Below are 21,661 nucleotides of genomic sequence, written 5' to 3' on the forward strand. Positions count from 1 at the left end.
TCACAGAGATGGGCTTCCTACCGTCATTTAATGACTTTGGAAAGTTAAAGAGTGCTGGGTGGAAAATGGGGGATAGATTGGGGCCAGCCTGGGTCTCCGAGAGGCGTGGGAGGATTCGCGGGTGGCGTGAGCCCCTCCGGATTGAGGACGACCCCGCAGGAGGCGTGGGGCTCGCCCAGGCCTACCCAGGATTCCCAAGTCCCTTCTGGAGCCAAGGGCCCGGGATTCCTGGGCGGCTCCGGGGAGCGGGCGGGGCCGGAGGCGGGGCGGCGGCAGGAAGCAGCCGGAGCGGCTCTCGGAGCGGCCTGGGCCCTGCAGAGCCCGGCAGAGCCCGGCCGGCCTCAGGAGTACACGGGGGGCTGCACCAGGACTCTTGTGGAGCGGCGCGCCCCTGAGTGCACGGCGGGGCGCAGGAGGTAGAGACGTGCCAGGGGACGAAAGAGACGTGGGAAGGGTCCCAGGCCCCTCCGGGGAAGACTACGGCGCCAAGCACCGCGGGTGAGAGGAGGGCTGCACCAGCTGAATCCCAGAACTCGCAAGACCCCGAACGGGCGGGGGCGGGGCCTCCGCGGCGCCCCTCCCTCCCCAGCTCTAGGCCCCGCCCCTGCTCCTCCCCGCGCTGGGCCGGGGTCTTCCTCCCGTCCCCGCCCGGGACCCAGCGTCGCGCGCTCCCCCCAGGGTGCCATGGCCTCGCGGCTCTTGCACCGGCTGCGGCACGCCTTGGCCGGCGACGGCCCGGAGGAGGAGGCGGCCGGCCCCGAGGCCGAGCAGTTCCCGGAGAGCTCGGAGCTGGAGGACGACGACGCCGAGGGCCTGTCCTCCCGCCTCAGCGGCACCCTCAGCTTCACCAGCGCCGAGGAAGATGAGGAGGACGACGAGGAGGAGGACGAGGAGGCCGGCCCCGACCCGCTGCCCCCCGGGGACGGGGCGTCGGGAGAAGACGCAGGCGAGTGGGGGAGGATGGAGGCGCGAACCCTGGGGGCCGATTAGGCCTCCACCCAGCCGCGTGCAAGAGAGCTTCAGGAGCATCGGGCGCTCTGAGTTGATCCAGCCGAAACTCCAGCACTTGTTTAAGTGCTCCAGCCACCTCTTGGCTATGTGACCTTGAGAGAGTCACAACACCTCTCTGAGCCAAGTTTTCCCTCTTGTCGGATGGGGGAAATCACTCCCACCCCAGGCTTGTTGCGGGCATTCAATGTACAGTCTGGGATACAAATGGTAATAATGTGCTAGGGATGTTTTGGGGGCGGAGATATTTATTTAGCACCTACTGCCTGCCAGGCATGGTGTTTGGCACCCGGCCCCTCTCTGGCCCTCAGTTTCCATTTATGTCAAATGGTGATAAAGCTTATGTCACCTGTTGGGAGGACGAGTGAGGTCATGGCACGTGGTTTATGTCTACCCTGGCCGTAGGCCCACTGATGTGGCTGACTGGTCGTGTGCTCATACAGAACGGAACCCCCCACCTGATGGGCAGCGGGGCAGTCAGCTCCTGGCACGGCAGTTGCAGGATTTCTGGAAGAAGTCCCGGAACACCCTGGTACCCCAGCGGCTGCTCTTCGAGGTGACCAGTGCCAACGTGGTCAAGGACCCACCCTCCAAGTACGTGGTGAGTGATGGTCCAGGGACCCCTGGGCTGTGAGTCTAGAAGTCTGGCTAAGAGAAAGTAGGGAAGATCCAACTTCCCCTGGGGTCTGGCTGTGTAGTAATAAATGGCTGCCCCATTTTACAGATGAGGAAACTGAGGCCAGAAAGGGATGTAACTTGAGCCAGTCCTCAGGCAGATGACTTAGTTTCTCTGAGGCTGAGTAAAGAAGGGATTATGGACCTGCCTCCTCTCCTGGTTTTGAGACTGAGAGACCTGGTGTGTGTGCCTCCCCTCGCCCCTCCCCCCAGGCCCACAACCCCCAACCCCCAACCCCAGCCCTCTGCCGAGGTTTTGCAAATTGTAGCAAGATGCAAGCTACACGGGAAAGATTATAAGATTATCTGGGTCAGACTTGAGACCCAAGTTGGATTGGTTAGTGGTTAAAAAAAATGAGTTTGGGATCCAGACCTTGATTCAAATCCCACTTATTACCAGTTGTTTAGCCTTGGGTGAGGTGTGTAACCTTGATGACCCTGTTTCCTCACCTGAGCAGTGGGGATAGTGCAGAGGACTGTTAGGTGGAATTCAGTGAGGCAGTGCACAGAACGCCCTTAGCATTGTGCCTGGCATTATGGAGAGCTCAATAAAATGGTAACTAGATCGTTATTACTTAATTTTGGATTGGAAATCTGTGGCATTTAGGGCCTGTTGTGGCCTCCTTCAACCCTGGTGAATCAGTTCTTGAGCACCCACCCTGTTACAGAAGCATCTTGTCCTAAGGGTTAGATATAGAGGATTGAGCTGAAGGACATTGTGGGGAGGGCCTTGGAGTTCCTGTTTTCCTGGCTGTGGAAAGGAGAAACTGACATGGAGAATGAGGTGGGCCGGGTCCTGCTCCCCGCCAGGCCTGAACGTAGCCTGACCTAGCTAGTCCTGGCAGTAGCAGCTCCCTGCCTCTCACTTCCCTCCTCCTCACCACCCTCCTTTATTTCTGACTCAGCAGGAAGGGGGCCTGGAGCCCTGTCCCACATCTGGGCCTCTCCGCCTCTCTCTGCTGCTGTTAGTAAACAAGGGCCGCGCCCATGGGGTGACTGCTCCAATTTGAGCCAGGATTGATTCTGATGATCGAGTCTTAAGTGGCACAAGTTCTGGCCAGGGGTCATGCACAGGGAGGGGACCCCAAGGAGCAGTTATCACTCCTTTTGCCACTGGGGACCCTAAATGCCAATTTAACTTCTCCTGGGGGTTAAGAGCACAGGCTTTGGAATTCGATCGGCCTGGGTTTGAATCCCAGCTGGGCCATTTACTGGCTAGCTGTGTGATTTGGGCAAGTCTTGGAGCCCTTTGCCCCGGCTTTGAGGCTGCGTCCTCAGCTGTCAAACAGAGGTAGCGACGCTTTATCAAATAGTGGATGAACGTGCCCAGCAGCCTGTGGCACAGGGTGGGTGCTCAGTTAATGGAGCCACTACTATCATTATTCTCTGTTTCGGTGGGACACTAAAGCATCAGATGAAATAATGGAGATAAAATGGTTTTGTTGTCAAAAAGTAAAAATTAAAGCTAGATGAACATAAGGGGTCCTTATAGACCGTGCTTCCTGAAGTGTCTTCCGCAGAAAACTGGCTCCCTAGAATGTTAATAACTGTTCTTTAAAAAAAGGAGGTTTTGCAGTATGTTTTGGGAAAGCAGAGTTGAACGAGAGTAAAATAAGTTTCTCTATTGTTTAACTTTTTAATCCTTAATATTAATGTACGCTGTGAATCTTCGAGAGGATAGAGCAGGCAAACCTAATTGACCAGGGAGGCTATAATATTGGCAGTTTCACAGGAGAAATTCAAGAGAAGAATCTGGGTTTGGTGTTAGTATGCCTTTAACATCTAACACTTGCTAATCCCCCTTTTAAACCTGTTGGTTCAGCATTATTATAGATTAATTCATATCCGGGTTCTCAGACCTGGGAGGAAGCTCACTGGTCACTGTGGGCAGTGTTTCCCAAACCTCAGTCATTCCAGTACCAGCGTCACAATTCTTGTCCTATCCAAATGCTACTTGTACCATTCTTTGCTTAACATTTTTCTTTAAATAGACCTAGTTTTCAAAAATAAGTTTAAAAGATAACTTTATAGCACTACTGTATGTGGAAAGCCTTACTTGCCATAAAGAGAAGATAACCATAAAATTAAAAGCAGTGCAGCGAACCAGTGTCATTCAACCCTGCGTACAGGCTGTTGCCTGAAGACCCTGACCCGAGATTCGCTCTCTGGCTCTTTTCTAAAAATGGAGCTGAGAAGTGTTAGAAGTGCTTTTTTAGAACCAAACAGAGAGCTTCTCAACTTGTACTCAGAAAGATTCAAAGGGAATCAGCGGGACTCACCTCCTGCCTCTGATTCAGTGTTGTTTACTCTAGTACTTACCACCCAAAAATCTCGGGTACCAACATTTCTACACGGCCCAGACTTGAGTAAACACTGATCCGGGCCAACACTTCATTCACTAGAGTGGGAGTGACCCAAGACAGGGACTGCCTTGCCTGACTTGCCTGATGTCACACAGTGAGGGAGTAGCTGGCCTGGGTTTAGAGCTTGAGTCCCAGTCCAATGCACTTTTCACAATGATCGCTACTAGGGCTGTCTGCAGACCTGCCCTCCAGGTCTGGAATGGGATAACCTGGCTGGGGATGTGGGAGCTCTGCGTCCAGAGTGGAACAAAGCTCCAAGCTAGTCCTAAAGGTTGGCTCAGAAGCCCAAGAGATCAGCCTGGGGGGGCTTCCAGAAGGGCTGTCAGAAGAGCTAACTGCCCTGTGGGAAGGGGGTACTTCCTAGAAGGGGCAAAAGGGGCAGCAGCTGCGGGCACTGAAGCTCATCTCTGTCTTTCTCTCCCTTGCTGCCTTGGGCCTGGGTCATTTCAGAGGAGCCTCAGGTAAGATGGGACTGGGCTCCCTAGCTGCTGTCCCAGCAGCTCCCACCCCCCGAGCCCAGCCTCAGGGGTGAAGGGAAGAGGTGCGGGAACAGAGCTGGAAGTGTGGGTGTGGGGAGGCAAGGGGCCCATGGACAACTTGCACCTGCTCTCACCCCCACCCTCCCTACAGCTCTACACCCTCGCCGTGATGGGTCCAGGGCCACCCGATCACCAGCCAGCCCAGATCTCTCGCCGCTACTCGGACTTTGAGCGGTTGCACCGAAACCTGCAGCGGCACTTCCGGGGCCCCATGGCTGCCATCTCCTTCCCCCGTAAGCGCCTGCGCCGGAATTTCACTGCAGAGACCATTGCCCGCCGCAGCCGGGCCTTCGAGCAGTTTTTGGGCCACCTGCAGGCAGTGCCCGAACTGCGCCACGCCCCAGACCTGCAGGACTTCTTCGTGTTGCCCGAGCTGCGGCGGGCACAGAGCCTCACCTGCACTGGCCTCTATCGCGAGGCTCTGGCACTCTGGGCCAATGCCTGGCAGCTGCAGGCCCAGCTGGGCAGCCCCTCTGGCCCAGACCGCCGTCTGCTGACCCTGGCTGGGCTGGCTGTGTGCCACCAGGAGCTGGAGGACCCTGGGGAGGCCCGGGCGTGCTGTGAGAGGGCCCTACAGCTGCTGGGAGACAAGAGCCCCCACCCTTTGTTGGCACCCTTTCTGGAGGCCCATGTCCGGCTCTCCTGGCGCCTGGGCCTGGACAAACGCCATTCGGAGGCCCGGCTCCAGGCCCTGCAGGAGGCAGGCCTGACCCCCACACCACCCCCTAGTCTCAAAGAATTGCTTATCAAGGAGGTACTGGACTAACCTTGCCTAGACTTAACGCCACTGGGGGAAGAGGCGCTGCCGTAGGATGTGTGTGTTGGGGGGTGCTGATGAGGAAATGGGCAGCAGTTGGGAGGCTGTAGGGGGTGCTGGAAACCCCTAGAAGTTCCCCAGAGATTTTGTAGCAGACCAAGGAAGCACGGTTCTTCTGTTGAGCTGGACTCAGGACAAGCTTTGGCTGGGGATGCCAGGGATGGTGCAGGGAAGAAGTCTGCTGCAGCCACTCCAGCTATGAACAGGTAGGGGCTGTGCCCAGGTCAAAGTCAGTGGTCCCTTCTCCATGGGCCTCCAAGCCAGGGAGGTGGCCTCGCTGAAGGGCTAGGGACTCTGCCTCTGGAGTCCTGGTGTTGATGGCTGGAGGGAGGGCTGCAGTTCTGGCCCAAGGGAATTAAAGGCCAGCAGCTCCAGTGGTATCGGTCTCTTTATTAGATGTAAGGGACAGAAGGCCCAGCCCTCGACTGTAACTCCTGCTTCAGGAGTTGAGGGAGAAGTGAGATCCTTGAAGCCCCAGGCCAAGCTGGTGCCTCTGGCTACAGCTTGCTCTTTGAGACCCGAGGGTTCACTCGGATCACGCCCTCCTGGGCACAGGACACTGCCAGGACCCCGTCCCGACGCCACAGCCGCCCTTGGACCAGCCCCCGAGAGCCACCTGTGGATGAGAAGGATTAAAATGGCCTCTCTCCTTCAGCACAGCCAAGCACACTCCTTGACAAGGGCCCAGCCCAGATTGGGCCGCCTGCTACAAGGGCCCACTGAGTGCTATGGTCACTCCAAATCTCCACACGCCCTGTTATAAACCTATTATGGTCAGTCACTGGGGGGTAGCTCCTCCCTTGGGAACCTCACTTGACAGTTTAAAAGCACTTTCACATATCCCCTGGCTTCCTCAAAAAGATCACATTGGGAGGAGTTCTGACCACAGGCTCCGTCAGTAGCTTGGCTCGGCAGATGTGCCCCAACTCTGGCCACTTGTATTAGGAAACCCTTCAGTTCCTCTTATAGTAAATCAAACCAGGCCCTCAAAGCTGGTAATTCATTAACAACACCCTTCCCTTCCCCGACCCCAAGGGGACAGAGGGGCTCAGTGGGGAGGAAAGGGGCCATGAGGTCTGGCCACCCCTCCCTCCCACCTGGAGACTCCGTCTCCCAGCTAGCCTCGGGCCTGAGTCTGATGGTGATGAAGGGAGCCCTGGTTGCCCTTACACATAGGAGGGCTCGCTTAGTTCTCACAGTAGCCAGGTGAAGCAGGCATTGTCATCTCGTTTTCCAGATGATGACACTGAAGGCCAGAGAGGCTCAGGAACTTGGCCTTAAGGATCAGGCCAAACTCGAACCCAAGTGTCCTAATTTCAGGGTGGTTGCTCCTGTGCTGTGATGTTATTGGTGTTTGAGAGTCCCCTTCCCTGAGTCCCTTAAGTGTTGTGCCTGTTTTACAAAGCAAGGCTTTTATTCACTGGAAATGTACTTCCTTGGAAAGGAAGCCAGGACTCTGAGACTAGACACTGATGAAGGAGTCTGGGTCTCTCTCTGTCCGCCACCAGGAGTGTCCCAGGTGTGGGGGCCTCAGAGACTGCTCAGTGCCCTGAGCCCCAACCAGCTTAATCGTCAGAATCACTTAGGGAGCTTCTTAAAAATAGTTTCCTGGACCTCATCCAAGACCTGCTGAGTCAGAATCTTGGGAATGAAATCTGACAATCTGTTTTGAAAAAGCTCCCCCAAGTGGCGGTCTGATGGGCCACCAGGTTTGGATACCACTGTTCTAATGTGACCCTGTTTGCTTAGATGGGGAAACTGAAGCTCAGGGAGGAGATGGGACTTGCCGAAGATCATACAGAGAATCTGAAGTGGGTCTATGAGATAAAGTAAATCATATTCCCAGCATGTTATAGAAATTAAGAGCTGAGCAGGTGTCCTGTCCTCGAACCTCTCACTGTCATTTTGAAGACAAGGATGCCAAAGCCTAGGGGGCAGGAGAGCAAATGACCTGTGTAGTGCCCCACAGGAAGTGGATGGGCTCCCTGCCACCCCAAGGTCAGTGCCCTTGTCCCACGTAGCCCCACACTCACCAGCCCAGGGGCTCTCGCACTCATAGAGCATCCAGTGGTCAGCTCGGAAGGGGGCGTGGAACCACATGGAGTGGTCCAAGGAGACCATGAAGCGCACCTTATGCTGCCACCGGTGGGGCAGCGCTGCTGTGCCCAGGAAGGCATAGTCCGAGATATAGGCGGCCACGCAGCAGTGCATCTTGATGTCGCCCTCCCCTGCAATAGGGTCCGGCCCCATCAGCCCTGGGCTCCTGGGCTTTACAGCTCAGGACCTGCAGGGAGGTAGGAGAGAAAGGGGCTGCCGTGCACAGATGTGCAGACTGCTCACTAGGCACCTGGCCCAAGGTATGTGTGCGATGGGGGACAAGGGAGGTGGGGCAGGGGAGAGAGAGGACTGAGATCCAGTCTTCACTCCCCAAGTCTCCCACCCCAGACCCTGGAAGTGTCTTCTTCCAATTTGCACAAAGGCCCCTTATGGTTAGCAGTGGACCTGGAGAAGAATTTCAGCAAGCTGCCTTTGCCTTCCCCAGAAAGGGCCTACGTTAGGATTATAGTCATCTCCCCATTCTCCCCATGCAAGGAGCTGAGAGGGCCCTGGTGAGAAGCTGAGCCACGTTCCCCATCAGGCAGATATGGCAACAGGCCCACAGAGGGGAAGTAACATGCCCAAGGCCACACAAGACAAAGGAGGCACAGGCCTACACCCCTGGAGAGTGTTTTCTTCCAGTCCATGGGGTCCTCTTACCAATATAGCCCCGGGCTCGCACCCAGAACATCTGTTTGGGCTCCATGCTCTGCAGCTGGTTCAGGGGCGGTGGGTTCACCGGCTTGATCTCAATGGGCACCTCCCGGGCAGGAATTCGGTTCAGCCCCACTCGGTACTTCTCCTGGAGGTTAGGGTCCCTGAAAGTAAAGGGGAGATGGACTAGGGGAGACGCAGGCAGAGGGGGAGCCTCTCCTCTGAGCTGCCTCTTCTGACCCCCCTCATTCCTCCATAGGGACCCCTGCCTTATCCTCCCCCCGAAGCTCCCCTCCGCTCTGGCAGGCAGGATCCTATGATATTTGAATCTCTTCTTTGCCACTTAGGAGCCATGTTGCCTTTTGCAAGTTAGTAATCTCTGAGCCCATTTTCCCATCTGCAAAATAACCTACCTCATAATAAACACTGTGGAGAGACAAGATAATGCTATTGAAGCCAACACAGCAGTCATAAGGCATACCCTACAATATGCACCGTTCTAAGCATTTCACACACATTAACTCCTCACAACAACCCCTGGGGAACTGCTGTCAGCACCCCCATCTGATAAATGGAATAAGCACAGAGAGTCCAAGTAGCTTGCTCAGGAGGTGGAGGAGGCAGGATTCGGAGCAGGCCTGGCTCCACAGTTTAGACTCTTAACCACTTCACTTTTCTAAACATTCAGGAAACAGGCTGCCCAATGTGGACTGAGTCACCTAAGCCTAAACAATTGAGAAGACTGTGACCCCAGGGGGAGGAGCCCATTTCCAGAGAAGCCCCTTCGCCATGGCAACAACCACCCCTAGCGCTCCTCACTGGTATTTCCATTTTCTCCCTATCCTCTCAAACACTGTCCGAAAGAACCTCCTGTGATGATGGAACGTTGTGTATCTGTCCACTATAGTAGCCACTAGCCACATGTGGCTATCGAGTGCTTGAAATGTGGCTAGAGTGCCTGAGGAACAGAACTGTTAATTCTATTTAATGTTAATTAATTTAATATAGCCACAGGTGGCTAGTGGCCTCCTTATTGGACAGCACAGTTCTAAATTTAGGGACACGTAAGAACAATGTCTTCCTTTCATCCCAGCAAACATTTTTGGGCTCTAACCCCATACCAGGTTCCACACTTATTCCTCTCTGTCCAGAGTGGTATAACAATTTACTGAGCACCCACTAAGTACCTTATTATCTCTTAGCTCAATCCTCACAGCAGCCTTACGAGGCAGGAATTATGATCAGCCCCATTTTATAACTGAGGGCACAGCTCAGAGTGCAAAAGCAACTTGGCCCAAACTCACACAGCTAGCAGAGACGGAGTCTAGATTTAAGGCAGGCCTTTCCCAGGTTCAAACCCACATCCATCCCATCACACCTGCTGCCTCCCCAGCAAGCAGCACAGACAGGAGCTCTCCTTCTGATGACAGGAGCTGTGGAGTAGGCAGGCAGAAACAACAGTTCCCATTTCTCAGATTAAGAAGCAGGGCTCTGGGGCCTGCCCAGTGGCGCCGCAGTTAAGTTCGCATGTTCTGCTTCTGCGGCTCGGGGTGCGCCAGTTCGGATCCCAGGTGCGGACATGGCAACTCTTGGCAAGCCATACTGTGGCAGGCATCCCACATATAAAGTAGAGGAAGATGGGCATGGATGTTAGCTCAGGGCCAGTCTTCCTCAGCAAAAAGAGGAGAATTAGCAGCAGATGTTAGCTCAGGGTTAATCTTCCTCAAAAAAAAAAAAAAGCAGGGCTCTGAGAGGGTGGGAAGTTGGGCAAAGTCACACAGCAAGTGGGCACTAATGGAGGCACAGCCCTGGCCAGAATCCATGTGTCTGTCCTGTGTCAGGACCTAGAGCTCTTTTCCCTTGCCCCCTGCATTTTTCTAACTTTATTAGCTGTGATCCAAGTAAATATGTTTTACCAGGTGACATTCAAAATATTTAACACACACTAAGGCAAAGGCAGCAAGGCCACAGCTCCGCAGCAGGGACCCTCCCCCCGGCCAGGCATTAACTCCTAGGCTGCTGGATTACGGGCGACCCCAAAGGAGGAGGGGGACCACTCAGGGACTGGGGAGGCCTGGATTTACCAAGAGGTTACAGAAGTATTTCAATACGTTAACAACCAGTAAAGCTGTAACAGCACCTGAACTGGCTGAACCATAAGCCCTGCGTTTCACAGCATGACCCAATACACTTGCACATGCACACATGCCCACGCACACAACTGAAACTAAAGTTTCCCGAAAGGATTCTTACCTTTACTACATCACTACACTTCAATATCTTCTTTTCTAGTCTATATTTTTTAAATGCTGGTCAAGACCAACTAAAGGATCCCGTGACCCACTAACAGGTGACAACTGCAGTTTGAACACTGGCCTGGAGCCTCCGGGTCTCTCACCTTAGATACTGGTCAATGAGGGTCTCGCTGTCAAGAAGCTCTTCCGGTGGAGGCACAGTGGGCATGGAGAACTGGTGCTGCATGGGGCTGGGCTGGGCCTGCTGGAATGACACCTGGCAGATGAAGATGGCCTTGCCATGCTGCACGGCCTTCACGGAGCGCACTGAGAAGCTGGCCCCTGTTCGCGTCCGCTCCACCTGGTACAGCACTGGCACTTTTGGGTCCCCTGCAGTGGGCACAAGGGACACAGTGAGCCCCATAGGCCCAGTCACCATCACACTAGCTGGACAGGCACCTCTGCTACTCATTTTCCATTCGTTTTCTGCTCAGTAGCTACTGACTGAGAGGCCTGCTAAGGGAATAGAGAGAGAACACCAGACCCTGTCATCTAGATGCTCCCAGTGCAGGTGGAGCTTCTCTCTGTCACCAGCACAGAACAGAAGGGACACTGCCAGATTTCCTGCATTCAAATCCTGTCTCCGACACTCACCAGCTGTGTGCCCTTGGGAAAGCCACTTAACCTCTCTGAGCAATTTACTCATCTGTAAAATGAGGACCATCATAGTGTTCATACCTCTCAGGATTTTAATGAGAATTAAATTAGCTCATAGTTGTAAAGTGTTTAGAATAATATCTGGCACATAATAGGTGCTCTATAAGTGTTTGTTAAATAAAATAACTACTCCCAGCTTTTTTTTTTAATTAATACATTGTTTATTTCTGGAATTTTCCATTTAATATTTTCAGACTGTGGTTGACTCCCGGTAACTGAAAGAGCAGAAAGCGAAACCACAGATGGGGGGGGGGGGACTACTGTACTTAGTTTAACATGTTTATATTAATTGAATGTCTTATAATTAATACTAATTACTGAAATGATGTGAACTCCTTGGCAAATTATGAAAGGCTCTGCACAGACTCTATTTATATAGCTTAGCTAGAAAGACTACAAACATCCTAAAGATGGATCCAGGGTAACGAGCACCCTGATGGCATCAGTGTTTGAGGGTGTGTTCTGTAAGGTGGATGTCACAATAAAGAATCACCTGCACAAACACGACTCGGTTGCTCAGAAGGATGCCTGGACCGCATGCACTTGAACACTCGAAACAATACGGGGGAGGAAATAATTAGCATAAACACACAAAGCAACTGCTGTGAATTACTCTTTTTCTCCTTTTCCGTTCTTTTCTCTTCTCCTGTAAGTTCTTCAGCTCAGTCATCACATTCAAAGACTTACATCCCCACATAATCAAAATGATCACGGCGTGGAACTGCAGCACTGCTGAAAACACTATCCGAATATCATCCCCCTTGAATCCAAATACTGGCCTCCAATTCATTGCTGCCACTTCATTGATATATTCAGCACAACAGACTAAAATTAGGCACAGGAAATGCCCCACCTACAGTTTATACCTCTGGAAGGAGAAACACGTGAGCAGCAGCCAGACCACATGGAAGCCAGGCAGCCCTATGAGCCGCAGCTCGGTCCGGTCTGTCTGCATGATCACAGCAGGAATGCTGGTGGGGAAAGAGCTGACTGAGAAGGCGGACAGCATTGTCTCCGGAAAGGGCCACCTCCTCCCCACTGCCACCCAGTCATCCCTACCCCACCCTGATGCCTTTTTTTTTTTTTTGAGAACAAGCAAAGGCTATTCAAAGTTTAGTATTGCAAGGGAGTCAGCCATCATCACTTATAGTTGGCAGAGACTCAAAGGCATACAGAGGAATGGGAAAGCTTTATAGCAAAAAAAGGTTTCTTTCTTTTCTTTTTTTTGGTGAGGAAGATTGGCCCTGAGCTAACATCTATACCAATCCTCCTCTATTTTGTATGTGGGACGCTGCCACAGCATGGCTTGATGAGTGGTATGTAGGTCCGTGCCTGGGATCTGAACCTGCAAACCCCAGCCCAGTGAAGCAGAATGCACAAACTTAACCACTACGCCACCAGGCAGCCCCAAAAAAGAGGTTTCAGGGGCCAGCCCGGTGGCATAGCAGTTAAGTGTGCATATTCCACTTCAGCAGCCCAGGGTTCGCCACTTCAGATCCAAGGTGCGGACATGGCACTGCTCAGCAAGCCATGTTGTGCCAGGCATCCCACATATAAAGTAGAGGAAGATGGGCACGGATGTGACCTCAGGGCCAGTCTTTCTCAGCAAAAAGAGGAGGACTGGCAGCCACGGTTAGCTTAGGGCTAATCTTCCTCAAAAAATAAAGAGGTTGCAGGTGTGCCGTGATTGTAGGCTGGTGGCATGGGGAGTTGTAGGCAGGCTAACTAGAAGCAGGGTGTCCCGTGTAATTGGTTAGGTGTGCATGTTTGGCTTTCCCCAGTTGGTCTTAAGTTGGAAACATAAACAAAATTAGGGAAGCTGTCAGTTATTCCTCAAGTCCTGGCTCTTTGGGGCTGACTGTTACAGGGGCTATAGTTTGGCTTTCTGGAGTGGTTGCTAGACATGGTGGTCTGACTTTCCACAAGTGTGACTTGTAGACAGTAGGTTGGCTTCCTGTGCTGGTTGTACCAACAGGGATCGGAATTCTGTTTTTCTATATGGCCTGGCCATTGTCTGTTTGAATATTCATTCTCTCTCAGGAAAAGCCTGCTGTCGATCAGTCACTTCATCCTTGCTGCAAGCGGAAGTCACTTGGCCCTTCTCTTCTGGGCTTCTGCGCTCCCAATACAGGATGAAGGCATTGGCCCTGGAGGGGCCTATCAGCCTCGACAAGCAGGCGGGGAGGGTTTTTAGGCAAGAGAGTCTCCCTGGTGTCCTTGAGGTCCTTCAGTGTCTCTCTGAGTCTGGCTGACCTTAGGGAACCGTGAAACCTAGGCGGTGAGAGTCGGGGATGATTTTCAACTTTCAGACGAAAGTGGAAGGCCTAGAGAAGTGCTGCTTCCTGCGCCCGGATCCAAATGGGGAGCCACCCAGGCACCAGGGGCTCATTCACCGGCAATCAACATCACTGTGAAGCCCTGAAGCCGGGCTGCTTGGTGCAGTGGTCTGTCATCTGGCATTGCCAACGGGGACCTTTAACCGAATGGGGACAAAGGTCAAAGGCCTTTGAGAAAGGCTTCCCAAGAGTTCAGACACCGGAAATAGCTACACGTGCAGTCTGATTTCAGGAACTGGGAAGGAAGCCTCCCTTTCCTCAGAAAGAACTTAAAAAAACCACACAGTAGCTTTCACGCAACTCTTGGGCTGCAACTAAAATGTACTTTCAGTCTAGTGACTTACCCGCCAGCATGAATGAGTTCCAGACCTAGTCTTGCAGGCCCTGGAGGATGTTGAAGGAAGGGGGTGAGGGTGAGGAAGTGAGTGCTAGGACCAGGCAGCATTCGTTACTGAGGCCTCTTTTCTCACGTTGGTCTCACAATAACTAAGCAAAGTGGGTCTTATGCCATAGTACAGATGAGGAAACTGATGCCATAAATAACATTTTTTTGGAATCCAGCCAAACCCATTTGTTTACATAATGTCTATTGTTGCTTTTGCCCACAAAATCTAAAATATTTACTATCTGGCCCTTTACAGAATAATGTTTGCTGACTCCTCTCTAGATTCTCCACGCTCTAAACCTATACCAAGACAGATGACTCCTGTACCACATTCTTCTACCTCTCTACAGAAATACTTCCCCCAAAACCCCCCAAACATGGGGCCACCCGGCACAGTGGTTAACTGCGCACATTCCACTTCAGTGGCCTGGGGTTCACTGGTGCGGATCCCGGGTGCGGACATGGCACTGCTTGTCAAGCCATGCTGTGGTAGGCGTCCCACATAAAATAGAGGAAGATGGGCACAGGTTTTAGCTCAGGGCCAGTCTTCCTCAGCAAAAAGGGGAGGATTGGTGGCAGATGTTAGCTCAGGGCTAATATTCCTCAAAAAAAAAAAAAAAAAAACCAAACTGACCTACATTCTATTCTGGGCTTTTAGAAAAAGAAGTGATACGCTAAATGGCCAAGGACCAACACCTGCCTCACCCCAGAATCTTTTATTTAAAAATACCATTGGAACAGCATTGCTGATTATATTTGAAATACCCAGTGGAGGGTCACATCACCAACTGGTAAGAGAGCTTCCCTTATTGCCTTGCTGCCAGGACAGGTACCTGAAGGTTACTGTAAATATTAAATAAGAACATGATTACCCTCGGACCTTGTTCCCAACAGACACAGATGAAAAGAAGTTAATCTTGTTAGTTTGCTGTTTTCTCGTTTAACCTGAGGGGTGACTCAAGGGTCACAAGGATTTATGAGCTTGTTTTGCAGAAGAAAAAGAATGTGTTTAAGGAAGTTATGATCACCAGATAACCAGCCCCCAGCTGGCGGCCCAGAAGTCTCATTGCCCAAGGGCTTATCTGGAGTGAAAGGAACATGGACTTCCCCTTTTTTTCTCAGAAACTGATCCTCCCAAGCCCTTTAGCTCTATAAAAACCCACTGCTTTCTTCTTTTGTTAAGGTGGATTTGAGAGTACCTATCCTCTCACCTTCTTGTTTTGGCCAATTGGAATAAACCTTTCTCCATCTCCAAGCACCTATGTCTCAGTGCCTGGCCTACTGAGCATCAGGCACATGAACTTGAGATTAAGAGGCTGGTATCAAGCTCAGAATTAACTTTTGTATAAAACTGCAACGATATGCCTTAGCCTAGTTTTTTGACACAATCATTTCCCCAAAAATCCCCTGTTACTACTAGCCTCTTGTTCCTTCACTTTTATTTTAATAGTCCTATAATAGCTGCCAATTATTTTAAGCTGTCTTGCAGCCTTTCAAGAAGCAGGTAGAGACACAAATAATTGATGATTATTTTGAAATAGCAGCATGGACATGGCTCATTTCATGCTCCCCTGGATGGAGAATTTCCAAGGAAGAGGATCCTTCCTCCAGAGCCTGGGGTGGGCGCTGTCAAAACTGACTTCAGTGGAGCCATTTTAAAATGGAGTTGGAGCTGCCTTTCCTGAGAAACTGCCTGCAGCCTAGAACCTTAGACTGAACGAAACCTTTGGATGGGGCCAAAATGATAAGTGTTTTACAAGCAATTGTTTGAGAAGTCAGCAGGAGAATGGACATCCCAAATCACAAAGACTGAGGATTGTGGACTTTCTGAAGATAGTCAGTAGTCAAAATAGCCAGGACTAGCTCTCTGTCTCAACTCCAATTAAAATTCTTTGTAATACAACCTCCTTTCTTTGCCTTTAAAAGCCCCTGACTTGGGGCGAGCCCGGTGGCGCAGCAGTTAAGTTTGCATGTTCCGGTGGCCCGGGGTTCGCTGGTAGGCACCCCACATGTAAAGTAGAGGAAGATGGGCACGGATGTTAGCTCGGGGCCAGTCTTCTTCAGCAAAAAAGAGGAGGATTGGCAGCAGATGTTAGCTCAGGGCTAGTCCCTCGGTGCTAGTCTTCCTCAAAAAAATCCAAACAACAACAACAACAACAAAGTAGCTCTTAAAAAAAAATAAAAGCCCCTGCCTTTTACCCCCCAGTGGGACAATATTTGGGTTTCTACCTGAATCTGTGCTCCCCAAATTGCAATCCTTTGATCTCAAATAAACGCTTTACCTCTTAGACTGGTTTCTGTTTTTCTAGGTTGACATACGGTGTCAAAGCAGGACCTGCGGGCTGGCCCTGCAGCCCAGTGGTTAAGTTCACGCGCTCGGCTTTGGCGGCCCAGTTCGGCGCCGAACCAGCAGCCGGTTTGGATCCAGGGCGCGGACATGGCACCGCTCATCAAGCCATGTTGAGGCAGTGTCCCACACAGCACAGACAGAGGCACTCACAACTAGAATATACAACTATGTACTGGGGTGCTTTGGGAAGAATAATAATAAAAAAAAGATTGGCATCAGTTGTTAGCTCAGGCGCCAATCTTTAGGAGAAAAAAAAAAAAGCAGGACCTGAAGTGATCTCACCTTTGAGGACTGGCCTCCCCTGGGAATGGCTCCAGTACCAAAACATGTGCCCTTGTGTGCTCACCAGGTGCACGTACCACCAGCTCCTCCAGTCAGGAGTCCTCTCAGGTTCTGACCTCCCTCCCTCTTGGTTGAGGTCTTTGCCCTTCTTTGGGCTTCTGGGGGAAATACCCAATCTGGGGTAAATTAACCACAACACAATTGTCTCCACGTGGGCACATGGCTACTGCCGTCTGGCAGGGTTGCTCTATGTGAGCCGGCTACAGCTGTTGCTGTCTGAGGGTTTATCCCCTGTCTGTGAGTACTCAGATTCTGTCTTTTGTGCTGTTTGTCCAAACAGCTGTAGACAGTGGGTCAGAAGCACAGTTAACAACCGGAGGCTGGCTACTGGTGTCTCTTTGGCTGGCTGTGGTTTAATAGGGGAATTCATCTTGTAAAAGTTCCTGAGAACTTCCTCCCTCAGGAACTCCAGCTGGGTTTATATTTAAGAACTATGGTCCAACCTCTTGTAAAATTTTGACATGTAGATATTTTTGTTAAGAAAGTAAATTTGTCCTGGGGCTGGCCCCGTGGCCGAGTGGTTAAGTTCGTGCGCTCCGCTGCAGGCGGCCCAGTGTTTCGTTGGTTCGAATCCTGGGCGCGGACATGGCACTGCTCGTCAGACCACGCTGAGGCAGCGTCCCACATGCCACAACTAGAGGGACCCACAGCGAAGAATATGCAACTATGTACTGGGGGGCTTTGGGGAGAAAAAGGAAAAAAAATAAAATCTTTAAAAAAAAAAAAAAAAGAAAGTAAGTAAATTTGTCCTAAAGTAAAAAACTGGTTATGAGAAAGAAGAAAGGACAAATTCTAAATGTAACAAGAAAGTCATAGAAAAGGAACCCTGAGAAAAGAATTTTGTGCATGGTGAAAGTGGCTAAGATTGGAATAAATTTAATTAAGTAAATGAGTCTTTTTTTTTTAAAGATTGACACCTGAGCTAACATCTGTTGCCAATCTTTTCTTTCTTTCTTTCTACTTCTTCTCCCCAAAGCCTCCCAGTGCACAGCTGTATATTCTAGTTGTGAGTGCCTCTGCTTGTGCTGTGTGGGATGCCGCCACAACATGACCCAATGAGCAGTGCTATGTCCACACCCTGGATCCGAACCAGCAAAACCCTGGGCCGCCAAAGCCTTTAAAAGCTCCTGACTTTTACTCCCTAGTGAGACACCATTTGGGTTTTCTACCTGTGCAATTCTGTGATCCCAGATAAACATTTTGCCTCTTAAACTGGTTTCTGTATTTGTACGTTGACAGGTACCCTCTCAGCTCTCCCATGGCTTGGAATTATCTCCCAAGAGTGAAAAAGAAAAGCACATGGGGCCAGCCCTGGGGCCAAGTGGTTACGTTGCACGCACCACTTTGGCAGCCTGGGGTTTCGCCGGTTCAGATCCTGGGCGCGGATGCGGCACCGCTCATCAGGCCATGCTGAGGTAGCATCCCACATAGCACAACCAGAGGCACTCACAACTAGGATATACAACTATGTGCTGGGAGACTTTGAGGAGAAGGAGGGAAAAAAAAATTGGCAACAGATGTTAGTTCAGATGCCAATCTTTAAAAAAAAGAAAGAAAGAAAGAAATGCACAGAAGGAGGAAAGAGTATGAAGCTTGGAGACACACAAACTCAAGTTGCAATCCCAGCTCTGCCTCCCTGAGCACTGTGGGAGCTGGTTACGGAACCTCTTCAGGTCCTAGTTTCCTTACAGGTAGAATGGGGGCAGGGATGCACTCCCCTCATGCTTACTTAAGAGGACTAAACAAGATAATGTACGGGGCTGTGCTCTGTATCATGCACATTGTAATTATTCTCATAAGTTCATCATCAAAAAATGATAGTTATAGGGCCGGCCTGGTGGTGCAGCGGTTAAGTTCGCACGTTCCACTTCTCGGCGGCCCAGGGTTCACCGGTTCGGATCCCGGGTGCGGACATGGCACTGCTTGGCATGCCATGCTGTGGTAGGCGTCCCATATATAAAGTAAAGGAGGAAGGGCACAGATGTTAGCTCAGGGCCAGTCTTCCTCAGCAAAAAGAGGAGGATTGGGAGTAGTTAGCTCAGGGCTAATCTTCCTCAAAAAAAAAGAAAAGAAAATGATAGTTATCATTTATCGAAAACCAGCAACACTCCAGCCCTGCACTAGATACTTAACCTGCAAAGACTCACAGAATTCTTTCAGAAACAACATAAAGAAACCAATTCAGAGGGATCAGGTAATGCCCCTACCCCCACAAAACAAAACAAAATTGTCTCACTAGGCTAGAAAGTTTACAATATCAAAAGACCAGCACTGAGGCCAGCCTGGTGGCATAGTGGTTAGGTTCGCTCTGCTTTGGCAGCCCGGGGTTCATGGCCCAGATCCTGGGCATGGACCTACGCAGCACTCATCAAGCCATACTGTGACGGCATCCCACATACAAAAAAATAAGATTGGCACAGATGTTAGCTCAGGGCCAATCTTCCTCACCAAAAAACAAACAAACAAAAAGGCCAGCACTTTATGAGCTTCCAACCACGCTGAAGAAATAACGGGCACATTTGCATCCAACTAGCAGAAAGGCAGGAAGGAGGCTGGGCCCACGGCAAGTATTCAAATACTTTATAGCAGTGACTGTCAGGGAGCGCCAGGCAATAAAAAGACCCCGGTGGGGGCGAGGGGGGGGAATGTAGTAGGAAAAGGTATATTTACTATCATAACTATTTTAGATTTGTAAAATGAAGGGGGAAACCCCACTATTCTTTTCTTAATACAAATCACACATGGTAAAGTTCCATAAATTCTTCAGAGTTCATGGGACTATGCAGAAGACAGGGACTCAAAATTGGGGGCATCTGCCTTAGGAGAGGAAGGGAGGGAAAGCCAGGGAGATTTTTATGTTTCTCAAAAGACAGCATGGGTTTTAAAAGACTACTCTCTCCTTTATCGATCCTGGAGCTGTAAGCAGCTGTAGAAGTCGTCTCATTAAAATACCCTTGGTCCCGCCTCTCCTCCATTTATCAGGTGAGATGAACCAAGTCTCAGAGAGCGGAGGCGACCTCACTCAAGGTCATATGGCAAATGAGCCTCACAGCCTAAACTAGACCCAAGATCTCTTGATTCTCAGGCTGATGCTCTGTTCTCCGAGCCAAACTGCCTCCCTCCAAACTCCTGGCAGAGGTTACAGCATCCTTCTGAGGATCCAGCACAGTACTTGGCAGCAGGTGTGTAAGGAATGAAGACCCCACAGGGAATAGTTAAGCCACAAATCTCGTCATCATCAGCCAGATAATGAAATACTCAGTGAGTCTCAGCAGGTGGGAGGAACAAGGCTCTTCTCCACCCCAGGCCTTGTTCCTCTCTAGGCTCCCTAACGGGGAGCAGCTAACTCTTTCTTCTCCCACTCCCCCTCCCCTTCCTCTTCCCTCCCTCTCTCTCCTCAGTCAGCCCCCCAAGGCCAGGAAGAAGCGGCTGCCTGGATCCTGGCTGGGTTCGGGGCAGGGAGGGGGTGGTTTACCTTCCCGTACGAAGTAGCAGTGCAAGGAGTGCATGTGGACATCTTCACTCACGGACTTGGCTGCCGCCACCAGGGCCTGGCCCACGATCTGACCCCCAAACAGCCGCCGGGTTGTGGGTGCCCAGTAATTCCTTCCTCTGTGGGGAGAGGGAGAAAGCAGGAAAGACTTGGGGGCTGGGCCGAATCCTGTGATCATCAATGAGCCTCTTGTGCAGGATCTCTCAACCATATTGAGTTTGGGATCCTTTTGAGAATCTGGTGAAAGCCACGGACCCTTTCCCCAGGCAAATATCCTAACATCATTCTGCATACAACTGCAAGGCCTTCAGGACTGCCCAACTCCTCTGTGGACTTTGGCTAAGGATAATGGAACAATTCCCTTATTTTACACTAAAAGAACAGGGATCAGAGAGGGAAAGCGACTTGAGCAAGGTCACACAGCTTAAACACTGCCACCCTGAGCGGTATCTGGGTCTGTTGACCCCAAGTCCAGTGTTTCTTCCACTGCCCACACCAGAGGAAGGCAGAATCCTCTCAAGACCTTGAGTGGACCAAGATGAACCCAAGAGCTGGGGGTGGGCTGCATTAAGACCTGCCACTTACACCCCTGAACTTCTATAGTCCAGTTCTTCCAAGTACTAGATTTAGAGCTTGAAGGGCCTTCAGAATTCAAGTCTGACCTCCTCAGTGTACAGATGAGGAAACTGAGGCCCCAGAGGTGAAAAGTCTTGCCCAGTGTGTGAGCCCAGTGAAGGCTGAAGAATTTAGGTCTCCAGGTTCCCAGAGCCCAGCCCAGCCCAGAGTTTAGCATTTTTCATAAAATGCGTTGCAAACAGCCCCCCAGGAAGTTATTTGTAATCATCAAGTGGGGGGAAGGGAAGTTAAGGCCTAAAAACAGCTTTCAATAAGCCAGTAGGAGCCCTGGAGGCCAAAACAAATCCCCAGCTGCAGTCAAGAATTTAAGTGGTATGGAGAAGGAAACTTATCGTCGGGCTCAGGCCTCAGAAACCAGACCCCACCAAGTTGTGGTGGGGATGGGGTTTGTAAGAGGATAGTGAATATGCAAGGAGCTGCAGATAAGTTTTAAACCCGATCAGCTGTGTGCCCTTGGACAAATCACTGCCCTTTCTGGGATGGCTCCCCGAGGGCATGACCCCTCAAGGGAGGCTGCTGAGAAGGATATCTCAGGTCACCCCTTTACTGGCCCAGTTTGCCAGCACCTCCTAGGGGTGGGGCTGCGCAGATCCCCGCGCCGAGAGGGAGGAAGCCGGGACAGCTATGTCAAGGACAAGTTCTCTCCCATTCGCGGCAGAGCCTGCATCCCCCGCAGAGCCCATCCTCGTCCAGGGTGCTGTGGGGTTGCGGCAGTCGAGATCAGGAGCCTCGGTCCCAAAAGGGGGGATGCACGCCAGAAGCGGCCGGCTACCTGAAGAGATCCTCGTCCAGCGGCTCGAGGTTGAGCACGCTGGTGACCAGGACGCTGCGGAGGTCCCCGGGGGGATCGCCGCTGCCCTGCCCGTCCTCCGGGGCCTGCGGGGACGACATGTCGATCACTTGCTGCCAGCCCGGGGCACTGCGCTGGACCTGACACGCCTAGACTCATACGGAGCGCGCAGCTTCCGGCAGATTGCCTGAGTAACCGGAAATCCCCTGCGGACCCTGAGAAAAC

General features: G+C 51.5%; 3 protein-coding genes across 6 annotated transcripts; 1 reads left to right on the plus strand and 2 right to left on the minus strand.

Moving 5' to 3' along the window:
* Positions 1 to 240: 240 nt before the first annotated feature.
* SNX21 (sorting nexin family member 21) lies at positions 241 to 5,776 on the plus strand. Of its 3 annotated transcripts, none has more exons than XM_070247180.1 (4): positions 252 to 535; positions 596 to 946; positions 1,452 to 1,609; positions 4,677 to 5,776. In XM_070247180.1, exons 2-4 carry the CDS (start codon positions 685 to 687, stop codon positions 5,349 to 5,351), a joined length of 1,095 nt encoding a protein of 364 aa, XP_070103281.1. In that variant the 5' UTR covers positions 252 to 535; positions 596 to 684; the 3' UTR covers positions 5,352 to 5,776. The 3 variants fall into 3 exon arrangements, with proteins under 3 accessions (XP_070103280.1, XP_070103281.1, XP_070103282.1); XM_070247181.1 differs by having other exon boundaries at positions 254 to 498; positions 679 to 946; XM_070247179.1 differs by having other exon boundaries at positions 241 to 946.
* On the minus strand, positions 5,773 to 21,616 carry ACOT8 (acyl-CoA thioesterase 8). 2 transcript variants are annotated; one of them, XM_001503337.5, is made up of 6 exons: positions 21,419 to 21,616; positions 19,993 to 20,129; positions 10,552 to 10,777; positions 8,160 to 8,317; positions 7,436 to 7,630; positions 5,773 to 6,018 (listed from the first exon to the last, which is right to left on the minus strand). In XM_001503337.5, exons 1-6 carry the CDS (start codon positions 21,535 to 21,537, stop codon positions 5,900 to 5,902), a joined length of 954 nt encoding a protein of 317 aa, XP_001503387.1. In that variant the 5' UTR covers positions 21,538 to 21,616; the 3' UTR covers positions 5,773 to 5,899. The 2 variants fall into 2 exon arrangements, with proteins under 2 accessions (XP_001503387.1, XP_070103279.1); XM_070247178.1 differs by lacking the exon at positions 5,773 to 6,018 and having other exon boundaries at positions 6,130 to 7,630; positions 21,419 to 21,555.
* Positions 11,540 to 12,256, minus strand: LOC102150059 (transmembrane protein 18-like). The gene is given in 1 exon segment (XM_070247183.1): positions 11,540 to 12,256. A coding segment is annotated over 1 exon segment (432 nt). The 5' UTR covers positions 12,114 to 12,256; the 3' UTR covers positions 11,540 to 11,681.
* Positions 21,617 to 21,661: the final 45 nt, after the last annotated feature.

Source organism: Equus caballus, chromosome 22 (assembly GCF_041296265.1).
Source record: "Equus caballus isolate H_3958 breed thoroughbred chromosome 22, TB-T2T, whole genome shotgun sequence".
In the NCBI taxonomy this organism is placed as follows: Eukaryota; Metazoa; Chordata; class Mammalia; order Perissodactyla; family Equidae; genus Equus; species Equus caballus.